The sequence below is a fragment of the Oncorhynchus keta genome, chromosome 18 (genome assembly GCF_023373465.1).
Source record: "Oncorhynchus keta strain PuntledgeMale-10-30-2019 chromosome 18, Oket_V2, whole genome shotgun sequence".
NCBI lineage: Eukaryota > Metazoa > Chordata > Actinopteri > Salmoniformes > Salmonidae > Oncorhynchus > Oncorhynchus keta.
In genome coordinates this window covers 23,971,454-23,983,614 of record NC_068438.1, presented here as the reverse complement: position 1 = coordinate 23,983,614, position 12,161 = coordinate 23,971,454, and the positions used below count along the sequence as shown (strand labels likewise).

The following is a 12,161-nucleotide window of genomic DNA, read 5'->3' as shown; positions in this document are numbered from 1 at the left end:
CTGTTCCTCCCCACATCCTGATCTCTCTTGGTGTAACCACATCCTTTATTAGCAGGCAGTGGTAGAGACAGAACGTCCTCCCAGTTGAGTGGTACAGGCTTAAATGGAGGACACACTGACCTCTGCTTCACCAGCTTGGCTACAGTACAGAGAGAAAGCAGACAATCCACACACTTAGTGAAATCAAGCTGAAGAGAACATTGGTCAATATATATATTGACCAAACAGTTGAAGTAGGAAGTTTACATACACTTATGTCGGGGTCATTAAAATTAATTTTTCAACCACTCCACAAATTTCTTGTTAACAAACAATAATTTTTCCCAACGATTGTTGACAGACAGAAGCTAATTGACATAATTTGAGTAAATTGGATGGGCACCGGTGGATTTATTTCAAGGCCTACCTTAAAACTCAGTGCCTCTGCTTGACAACATGGGGGGAAAAAATCAGCCAAGACCTCAGGAAAAGAAAATGTAGACCTACACAAGTCTGGCTCATCCTTGGGAGCAATTTCCAAACGCCTGAAGGTACAACGTTCATCTGTACAAACAATATTACGCAAGTATAAACACCATGGGACCACGCAGCCATCATACCGCTCAGGAAGGAGAAACGTTCTGTCTCCTAGAGATGAACATACATTGGAACGAATAGTGTGAATCAATCCCAGAACAACAGCAAAGGACCTTGTGAAGATGCTGGGGGAAACAGGTACAAAAGTATCTATATCCACAGTAAAACGAGTCCTATATCGACAACCTGAAAGGCCGCTCAGCAAGGAAGAACCCACTGCTCCAAAACCGCCATAAAAAAGCCAGACTATGGTTTGCAACTGCACGTGGGGCCAAAGATCGTACTTTTTGGAGAAATGTCCTCTGGTCTGATAAAACAAAAATAGAACTGTTGGCCATAATGACCATTGTTATGTTTGGAGGAAAAAGGGGGAAGCTTGCAAGCCAAAGAACACCATCCCAACCGTGAAGCGTGGGGGTGGCAGCATCATGTTGTGGGGGTGCTGTGCTGCAGGAGGGACTGGTGCACTTCAGAAAATAGATGTCATCATGAGGGAGGAAATGTATGTGGATATATGGAAGCAACATCTCAAGACATCAGTCAGGAAGTTAATCTTGGTCGCAAATGGGACTTCCAAATGAGCAATGACTCCAAGCACACTTCTAAAGTTGTGGCAAATTGGCTTAAGGACAACAAAGTCAAGGTATTGGAGTGGCCATCACAAAGCCCTGACCTCAATCCTATAGAACATTTGTGGGCAGGACTGAAAATGTGTGTGCGAGCAAGGCCTACAAACCTGACTCAGTTATTATGGGAAGCTTGTGGAAGGCTATTTGAAATGTTTGAACCAAGTTAAACAATTTAAAGGCAATGAATAGTAATTGAGTGTATGTAAACTTCTGATCCACTGGGAATGTGATGAAAGAAATAAAAGCTCAAATAAATCACTCTACTATTATTCTGACATTTCACATTCTTACAATAAAGTGGTTATCCTAACTGTCCTAAGACAGGTCATTTTACTAGGATTAAATGTCAGGAATAGTGAAAAATTGAGTTTAAATGTATTTGGCTATGTAAACTTCCGACTTCAACTGTATATACACATAACCGTTCAAAAGATTGGGTTCACTTAGAAATGTCCTTGTTTTTGAAAGAAAAGCACATTTTTTGTCCATTAAAATAACATCAAATTGATCAGAAATACAGTGTAGACATTGTTAATGTTGTAAATGACTATTGTATCTGGAAACTGCCTAGAAGGCCAGCATCCTGGAGTCGTCTCTTCACTGTTGACGTTGAGGCTGGTGGTCTGCGAATACTATTTAATGAAGCTACCAGTTGAGGACTTGTGAGGCGTCGGTTTCTCAAAACTAGACACTCTAATGTACTTGTCCTCTTGCTCAGTTGTGCACCCGGGCCTCCCACTCCTCTTTCTATTCTGGTTAGCGCCAGTTTGCGCTGTTTTGGGAAGGGAGTAGTACACAGCACTGTACAAGATCTTCAGTTTCTTGGCAATTTCTCACGTGGAATAGCCTTCATTTCTCAGAACAAGAAAAGACTGACGAGTTTCAGAAGAAAGTTTTGTTTCTAGCCATTTTTAGCCTGTAATGCACCCACAAATTCTGATGCTCCAGGTACTCAACTAGTCTAAAGAAGGACAGTTTTATTGCTTCTTTAATAAGAACAACAGTTTTCAGCTTTGCTAACATAATTGCAGAAGGGTTTTCTAATGATCAATTAGCCTTTTAAAATTATAAACTTGGATTAGCTAACACAACGTGCCATTGGAACACAGGAGTGATGGTTGCTGATAATGGGCCTTTGTTCGCCTATGTAGATATTCCATTAAACATATTTTTCAGCTACAATAGTCATTTACAACATTAACAATGTCTACACTGTATTTCTGATCAATTTGATGTTATTTTAAATGGACAACAAAAAAAGTGCATTTCTAAGTGACCCCAAACTTTTGAACGGTAGTGTACACACATACACACACACACTTTTGGTTACTACATGATTCCATGTGTTATTTCATAGTTTTGATGTCTACACACACACACACACCCTCATCAACTATGTAACAAAGTTAGCTACAGTACCAATCAAAAGTTTGGATACACCCACTCAAGGGTTTTTCTATATTTTACAATTTTCTACATTGTAGAATAATAGTGAAGCCATCAAACCTATGAAATAACACATATGGAATCATGTAGTAACCAAAAAAGTGTTAGACAAATCAAAATATATTTTAGAGTCTTCATTAGTAGCCACCAATTGCCTTGATTACAGCTTTGCACACTCTTGGCATTCTCTCAACCAACTTTATTAGGTAGTCACTTGGAATACATTTCAATTATCAAGTTTGCCTTAAACATTTATTTGTGAAATGCTTTTCCTTCTTAATGTGTTTGAGCCAATCAGTTGTGTTGTGACAAGGTGGGGGTGGGGGGGGGGGGCAAAGAGAAACGACAGTCCATCAATGTTTTCAGGTCAGTCAATCGGGAAAATGTCCTGTCGCAAAAAAACATCAAGCGCTATGATGAAACTGGCTCTCATGTGGACCGCCACAGGAAAGGAAGACCCCGAGTTACCTCTGCTGTGGAGGATAAGTTCATTAGAGTTACCAGCCTCAGAAATTGCAGCCCAAATAAATGCTTCAAAATTCAGATTTACTTACATTGACAGCCTACACCGGTCAAACTCGGACGACATTGGGCCAATTGTGCGCTGCCCTATGGGACTGAGATGCAGTGACTTCGACCACTGCTCCACTCGGGGGCCCAGTACAATTGAGATGGTTTGGGATGAGTTGGGGCCACAGAGTGAAGAAAAAGCAGCCAACAAGTGCTCAGCATATGTGGGAACTCCCTCAAGACCGTTGGAAAAGCATTCCAGGTGAAGCTGGTTGAGAGAATGCCAAGAGTGTGCAAAACTGTCATCAAGGCAAAGGGTGGCTACTTTGAAGACTCAAATATTTTTATTTGTTTAACACTTGTTTGGTTACTACATCATTCCATATATATTATTTCATAGTTTTGATGTCTTCACTACTTCACTATTACTCTACAATGTAGAAACAATGTAGAAACAGTAAAAATAAAGAAAAACCCTGGAATGAGTAGGTGTGTCCAAACTTTTGACTGGTACTGTATATCCTCACCACTTAACATTCCATGAGCCCTTAACTACAGTACATGAGAAGTGTAATTGGTGCCTGTACCATTGCTTGTCCTGGCGTACTGCATCTTGGTGTATTCTACAGACTGTCCAGACTGGATGGTCCACTGGTCCAGGTCTTGAACCAGACCGAAGAGGCCGAAGTTGGAGAGGACGGGGGTACTGGCATAGGAGTCAGGGCCCTGGGTGCAGGTGGTGTTGGAGCCCTGGGTGCAGGGGGTGTTGGAGCCCTGGGTGCAGGGGGTGTTGGAGCCCTGGGTGCAGGGGGTGTTGGAGCCCTGGGTGCAGGGGTGTTGGAGCCCTGGGTGCAGGGGGTGTTGGAGCCCTGGGTGCAGGGGGTGTTGGAGCCCTGGGTGCAGGGGGTGTTGGAGTATGTGTTGTAGTAGGCTAAACCCTGCAAGTCCTCAGCAGCAGCTGTATTGATGGTGCTGTAGATGGGACTGTCAGTGGACACTGAGCTATATTTCTCAGACTGGCTCAGGTAATTGGAGATGGCAACTGCAGTGAGAAATAGAAAGTCATTAAAACATTTAAAAAGTCAAACATTTCCTTGAATGAACCACTTGATCTTCCCTCTGCAACTTCCTGGTCAATCACAAAATCACTATCTCAAATAGGTTCCATCATTTGAGCTGTAAAGGCAGCGTATTACTATTCATTTAGCTTCTATTCAAACTACTGCATTTTATCCCATCCCAAGTTCCAAGATGTGACTGTCGGCTCTCACCATTGTAGTATCTGTCTGTAGAGTCCAGTTTGCCAGAGCAACATTTGACTGAGTCTTTTCCATTCTGGGCAACGTTCCCAATGTTGGAGCCCAGCATCCCTGGTCTACTGTAGACAGATGGAGAGAACTAAAGGTCAGATATTACTGTAAGTCTGTGCTGTTTGTAATTTAAAAAACGAGTCCACTCATGTTTACATTGATGCTCTGAGTAAAACCAAGATCTCTACCTTCCGTTGCTGAGACCAGATCCTTCAATGTGAGCGAATCCAACTGCAGGAAAAAACAACAAAAGCAATGGCTGCAATTAAAATATCTCTTTATTATGCAGTGGCTTTCATCTAGGGCTGTTTGCCAAACAAATTCAGATAATATGCCGTATACTCAAGGGCACAAAACAGGATGTCCCACTTGTGATTCAGGCATGTCGTTTTTTTGTTGTAATTTCATTAAGGCCATGCTTCTGAGTCTGACCTAGATACACTAAAAAGGCATATCACAGCAACACTAGGATTCAGAACCCACAGATTACAACAAGTCACATTTAAGACACTCAGACTTGGCAAATGTGATGGTGACAGGATTGGAACAAACTAGTATTGTAATGCTAATGGTGTTGTTTGTATGCTATGTGAATACAGTGTCGGGTTGAGGATGTTACAGTATACCTGCAGGTGTGTAGGCGAATGAGGTGGTGTAGTGTCCCAGCTCCTTCCTCCTGCGGTGGCGACAGTACAGCCAACCACTGAAACCCATGAGCGCCAGCCACGGAGCCACACCCAACCCAGCGATGAACGCTGGTTGGCAGACCACACCCGTGATCTGCTCTGATAGACTGAGGCTGCTGTCTTTCTGCAGAGGGTCTGAAGGCATATCCAGTGACAGGGCTGAATGATAGAGAGTCCAGGTTATCAGTCTGGCAAATTAATTTCCAATATGGCTTCCTGAATAAACAGACAACTAACTAACCCTATTGGAATTCTAGCAATAAGTGTTGAAATACAGTATACCAGTAACAAACAATTCAGAAACCTCAAGCCTCGTCTTTAGTCATCTCCCATTACTGACTGAGGACGAAGTTGACAGGCTATTAATGTTGCATCTAAGGTGGTAAAGCTGACTCACTGAGGACCAGGTCTATAGGTGGGCTATGTTCACCAACTCCCAAGATGGTGACTGCAGCCACCATCACATTGTACTGGAGGTCTGGTAGCAGCCCAGTCAGTAGGATGGACAATACTGCTCCATCCACTGTCCTGTTGATATGGCTCTCTGTCTTCATCTCAGAGTCACTTCCCAGGCACCAGACCTGACAGACAGAGAAACAAGCGTGATACTAAGTGGTGGAGGGACAGAAATGACCTACAACATTTAAAAACACTAGAAGCATCAAGTCGATCATGTTGCCAAGAGAACAATTGAACCATAAGTGGAGATATTTTGTTGTTGTAAGCCAGCTCAACATGGGGATACAATAGGCTTTAAAAGCCTTTCCAGAAAAGTCTGAGAACATTTTTTTGGGGACTGCAAATCAAAACTTAAGAGGAGTGACAAGATGAGGACAAATTATTTAAATCTGAGGACTAAATTTGTTCAATTGTGTTTTTGTATTCTATAGAAGTGTTGCTGTTAACAGATACTAATCAGGGAGCAATTTGCAATGTTTAATTAAAACCACGAGCACTGCATTTCTGTTCTGCACAGCATGTTTTGGCAACATTGATAAAACCGACTGCTTAAAATCAGCACATTGCTGATTCAAACAAATATTACATGTTTCTTTCCCACGAACAGTTGTAGTGACTAATTAACTGCCCACATTTCACTATATTAACATCAGACAGTAGTCTAGAGTAGCACTTTCCTCCAAACAGGTACAGCTTCAACAGTCTCCATGCTGTAATCTCACCTTGTACTCCAGGACTATACCACTCTGATCGTCAGAGGGAGGCTCCCAGGAGACACGGATGCTGGAGCTGTTGCTGAGCTGAACCACTGACACAGCCTGCGGGGGAGCACTCAACACTGGAAGGATGTGAATATGGAAAACTGTTAGTTAACAAGACCCAGGGGATCAAAAAGAGACTTTGGTCAATAAAATTGTGCTGTGGTGTTCTAGAGTAGCATATAACAGCATTGAATAGAGTCATTTTAGAAGCAAAAAAACCCAACTTTACTAAATTCTAAGGAAAATGGATTCTTACTGCCCTTGCAAGACAATAAAGAAGTCTGTAGGCATAGTACACTACTTCAGAGAGGGACTCTCCTGCATCCCGCTGCGTGTCTTACCCTCCTCGGGGGTGCGTAGCAGCACCAGGGGGCTGTCCAGTCCCTGCAGCTTGTTGAAGTAGGGAAGGACCTTCACCTCATACTCTGTGTCCGTGCGCAGGTCTGATAGGACAGTGCTAAGCTCAGGCCCAGCCTTCACGTCCTGGACCAACCAGACGCTGCCAGTGGAGCGGTACAGCAGCCTGTAGCCCTGTACATACTGAGATTGACGCGCCACCTGGCCAATGACAGAACACAGGAGGAAGGACATAGGAGGTGGGTATTGATCTACTCCAAGATATTGTAAAGTATGTAGCACAGTATAAAGTAGCATATTGTTTCTCCAGATTAGAATACTCAGTTTTACTCACAGTCCAGGAGACCTGGGCACTGGTGGGTGATAGGACCACAGGTTTCTGCAGGAAGACAGACACCTCCCCTAGTTCTCTCTGCACATGTCTGTGGTCCACCCCCTGCTCTGTAGGACTCCCATCTACAACAACACAGAGAGAACAGAGAGAACTGCACTCAGAAGAGCCTGACATCATACCACATTGCATTGAGAACAGCCTGATGTCATACCACACTGCACTCAAAACAGCCTAACATCACGTAACACTTTACTACAAAACAGTTCAAGTGATTGAGTGATTATGCACATTATATGCTATTCTGTGCCCATACTGACCCTGTGTCCTGATGGGTTCAGAGATGGGGCTGGGGTCACTCAGACCGTAGGAGTTGACCGCTCGGACGATGAACAGGTAGACAGTGTTTGGGTACAGGCCAATGACTGTGTGCTTCTCCTGTTTCACGCGGTCAGCTACCGTCTGCCACACACTGCCAACAGATTGGCTGGAAAAGAACATTTATCAATTACAGATTGAATTCTGGTAGGATTGTCTGGCCTTGTCCTTATCCTGATATGAGGACTCGGCTAGCCGAACCGTACGAGTGGGCTAACATACTCCCTTAAAAGACCTTGAAAAACAACAAAAAAGGGACAATAGTACTATTTCACAATTTTGAGATGCCATAGCCAGTATACACTTCCTCAAAATAGTCTGAATTAATCTACGATAATGCAAGAAATCTGTCATTAATTTTCAAGGGGCGTAGAAAAATAATGTGTTCAAACAGACGAAAAAACCCTTACCGAAGTCCAAAACGAACAAACTCTTCCGAACTCTGACCTGCTCCTTAACTAGGTGTCATAGAAGATCTGCATGGCAATCTGCCCTCTACTGTACTCAAACCCCCTTCAAGCATCCCTCCCCTTCCATTAAGCCCTGTTCGCCAGTCCTAGGAGGGTTAGCGGAGGAATAATAGGATATGTTTCCATCCAGCAGCTAGCTCTATTTAAAGACTGTGCTCTGTTAGATGAAGTTTTAGGAAAGCAGCTAACAGCTACCCATGGGAATATCTCCTCTCAAACTGTGCTGTCAGTCTCCGTGCCAATCAACAGGCTGCCTGTTGGCCTGTCTGTGTCTGGCTCTGCCTGTCCTGAGCCTCTGACCTCTCTGTCTGTGATGAGAGCTCTCTGGCTGGGCTGCCCTTCCATAGCCCCAGGTCAGTGCAGTCCAGGACCATGGGGAAAATGCTGCTTTTTTCCCCCTTTATGCAACTGATTCTATGATTCTCTGCTCCAGAACGCTTTTATTAAATCTGCCACGGCTCGGTTTCCCTTCATGTCGTTATTTCCTGTCCCTGTAGCACATGTATGAATGGCTTAGTTAAACCAAATGGACATTCTCTGTATGTGAATAAAATACACATCAAGAACACAACTGATATAGCAACAGACCTAGAAAGCATTGAAATAGAAATCCTCTATTTATTTGGTGTCCTGCAGAGCCATGTATTAAGAGAGGTTGGGCAATGCGGTTTGCAAATATATGGCTCTGGTACCCAGTCCTTGCATGTCATACAGTACCTGAAGGCCTCGATGATGTAGGAGGTCACAGCGGCCCCACCCTCGTGGGGGTTGGACTGCCAGGTGAGGGTGACTGTGCCCCTGGTCACCTCCGTCACCACAGGCCTCTGGGGCGGCCCTGGCAGCTGGATGGACTCTGACACCCGGGGAACTGATGACCCAGGGGCTCCATCCTCTGTGACACAAACAGGGATCCGGCATGAGATAACATGAGACACAGTGATGGGGTGTGATAATGGTACCGGGATATAGTGGTGTGTGGTAGTGTACTGGGATATAGTATGAGTTTGACTGTTTATTTTTCAAGTCTGTTGATATTCACACACAGTAGTGGTGAATACTGTAGCTAAAGCAGGAAAGTAGGTTTCCGTATAATGTAATGTATCATTTGAAACCAGTGGTGTTTAGTTTTGTGAGGCGCTGAGAGAATTGTGTGTGTGTGTTTACCTCTCATGGTGAGTGTCCCACTCCAGCTCGACTCCCCCGTGGCGCTGGACACCACACACGTGTACATTCCCGAATCCGTATCCTAGCAACAGATGTGCATTTTAGCTCCCTTACACGAGGAGGGGACCCAAAACATTGGAACCATGGCGCTTTAGATACTGTGTTTGCTAATCCAAGTGGAGCCAATCCCAGTGGATCTCCTCTTTTTACTTATTAATAGCTTTTTTGTTCACTGCTTTGCTGCCTGAGACTCACTTTTAGAAGTTTAAAGGTAAAAGCTTTTATAACATGCCACTTTGCCACAAAGCAGACATCCCTCAGCCACAGCAGCACTAGGAGTCCTGAGTGAACAGTAGTCTACATGGTCTATCTCACAGGTGTTAAACTCATTCCAGAGGTCTGAGTGACTGCGGGTTATCGCTCCTTCCTTGTACTTGATTCATGAATTAAGCTAAATTATTAGTAAGGAACTCCCCACACCTTGTTGTCTAGAGCTTAATTGAAAGGAAAAAATGAAACCAGCAGACACTAGGTCCTCCATGGAATGTGTTTGACACCCCTGGTCTACCTGCTCTCCTTTGCCACAGTACTGTATACATATCCTCATGCTTCACTGGCCTACTGGTGTTACCAACACTGGGCTAGCGGAGTGCCAGTCTACTGTAACCAACATAAATTCATATTAGATTTGACCTCTGGTTGGTGGACTGGTAGCATGTGGACAGATGAACTCCGTGTGAGTTTAACCACTGCTGAAATATTGAAGACTAGGAGGGGCATCGCTAGGCTAAATATTTTTAGTCCCTCTTTCTCCCTCTAGAACTGGTCCTCTCCCTCCCTCTTGATGCCAAGCTAATGCATCTCTTCTGTTCCATTGAGCGCAGTGGCATGGCATATTTCCCCCGCCTCATTGATGCATTGGACTTTGTGTTAATGCTCCAAGTTTGCTGAGCACAAATGCTGAGCATGACACAGAGCGAGAGAGAGAGAGTTGTGCCAGAGATGTAATTAAAGGCTCTGAGATCGTTAATCATGCGGGGCCACAGTCAATTATAACAAACGATGCTGCACTCCCCGCTCCGCACGGCCACCTCCAGTGAGGCCACAGCACAAAAGGGCCACTGACTGGTCTTTCATCAAAGCAGAAGACATTTACAAACAAGTCCATTCATTAACATTACACACTGCATAGGCATGTAATCACACCGGAGAAGTCTGTTTGAAATTCAGTTTCACCTAGACTTTAAAAAAAAATTGTAATGGAGGAGAACATAAAAACATTGCCCTCTGGCATTGGGGAAAGTAAAAATGTATAGATGATGGATGGCATTTCTGTCCAGCCGCGCAATACTCATTTATTCATGAGGATCAAAAGACAAATCCAATCCCAGACATATTTTTATTCCATGACATCATACAAGTACCTCAACATTAGTGATCTGCAGTGTCCCGTTCTCCATCAGGTTCATGCGGGGGTCGTCCTCCACAATCTTTTTCCCATCCTTTTCCCATCCGATCTTTAGTGAGGGTCCACCAATCGCATGACAGTGAAACTGGGCAACGGACCCCAGAGCCAAAGTCTGATTGGCAGGGCCTTGGCGGATTATTGGTGGAACACGGTGTGAAGGACCTATGGGGGAGAGGGAATAACTGACAGGACATTATGTCAGTGGGTCCTGTCACACACACTGTAATGTCCACTCTATTTGACAGTGGTTATGTAGAGCTGTCAGAGCCTACCTGCTAATCCATACATGCATGTTATATTATCAATGTATTTGTACTGGGCTCTCCCCTCCCAGTACCATATTCCTTCCTCGTCCCAAAGTAACACCCTGAATCTCACCCCCTTCCACCTCCAGCAGGGCTTTGGTCAGGACACTTCCTGCTACACTGATGGCCTGGCAGATATAATACCCAGAATCCTCTGGGTGCACATCGGTGATGGACAGCTCTCCACTCATGGACACAGAGTAGCGGCCGGACTGGGAGAAGTGCTGGCCAGGAAACAGCAGCATCTACACACACACACACACACACACACACACACACACACACACACACACACACACACACACACACACACACACACACACACACACACACACACACACACACACACACACACACAGAGAGCGAGAAAGTAACACATGTATCTTAGCTAGTGATGAATCAGAGATGTACTTTATGCATGCATTATACAGAATAGCAGGAGATGACTTGGGACTTTTGTTTTGGTCTGTTGGCTTGATGTGAGGTGACAGATGCTTTACTCACGGCCAGAGTGATGAGAAAGGGAGATGGGCATGAATAGGGGGAAGGAACATCCTTCCATCCATCTCCCCATCCATCTAATTCCTGTAAGAGGCATAGACTGAGTGGAGGACCAGGGTTATAAACCCACAAGATAATCCCAAAAGTACAGCAAACCGCTTCACAAGCAGGGGCCCGACCAGGCACCACAACTATCACAGACTGGAACACAATGAAACTTATTCAGAGAGCCTCAGGCCAACTTCCCCTGCATGGCAGACCTGAGGGTTAACTCCTCTACCACAACCATCTAGTCAAATAAAATCTAATTGCATTTGTCACATGCGCTGAATACAACAGGTGTAGTAGACCTTACCGTGAAACACTTACTTACATCTTTATTGTTCTCCCTCTGTTATCAGAATGTATTTCTATTAAGTTATAATGACAGAAGGTGTTAAATGTAGTGTTCCTGTGCCTACGGTATTTTCCAGGGAAGCAGCTCTTCTCCCACCTGATGTAGCTCATCTGAGTCAACCCCCTCCTCTACCCTTCCTCGGTCTGCAGGCAACAGCGACTTCCTCGCCAACGCACGCCCTGTCACTCTTTCCAACACGTATTAGTATTTGCATTTTACAGCCAAATGCAAATGAGCTCCCTCCCTCATTTCCCCTCGGCCAACGTCTCTTCAAGAGCCCGGGCAATCATGAAAATAAGTGAGAAAGCGCTGTTAAATCTAACGATTCCCGGGTTTGTTTTCAAGCTGAGAGGAATCAAATGAGTCACCAACTAACAAACATGGTGAGAAAACTATTTATCTGCTGCTGATCA

General features: G+C 44.5%; 1 protein-coding gene across 6 annotated transcripts in view; it reads right to left on the bottom strand.

Moving 5' to 3' along the window:
- Positions 1-12,161, bottom strand: part of LOC118397469 (roundabout homolog 2-like) — an 86,657-nt gene continuing 74,496 nt past the window's right edge. For 4 of the 6 annotated variants that reach the window (XM_052467657.1, XM_052467655.1, XM_052467654.1 and 1 more), the window contains 14 exons: positions 10,924-11,095; positions 10,502-10,707; positions 9,078-9,159; positions 8,631-8,805; positions 7,386-7,552; positions 7,069-7,190; positions 6,719-6,935; positions 6,339-6,454; positions 5,555-5,738; positions 5,098-5,316; positions 4,660-4,702; positions 4,433-4,539; positions 3,749-4,203; positions 3,146-3,429 (listed from right to left, as the gene is read on the bottom strand). In XM_052467657.1, the coding sequence (XP_052323617.1) occupies positions 3,785-4,203; positions 4,433-4,539; positions 4,660-4,702; positions 5,098-5,316; positions 5,555-5,738; positions 6,339-6,454; positions 6,719-6,935; positions 7,069-7,190; positions 7,386-7,552; positions 8,631-8,805; positions 9,078-9,159; positions 10,502-10,707; positions 10,924-11,095 (2,229 nt within the window). In that variant the 3' untranslated portion in view covers positions 3,146-3,429; positions 3,749-3,784. Of the gene's footprint in view, positions 140-3,145; positions 3,430-3,748; positions 4,204-4,432; positions 4,540-4,659; positions 4,703-5,097; positions 5,317-5,554; positions 5,739-6,338; positions 6,455-6,718; positions 6,936-7,068; positions 7,191-7,385; positions 7,553-8,630; positions 8,806-9,077; positions 9,160-10,501; positions 10,708-10,923; positions 11,096-12,161 lie in introns of those variants that run through there. The other 2 variants (XM_035792237.2, XM_052467653.1) reach the window with 2 other exon arrangements.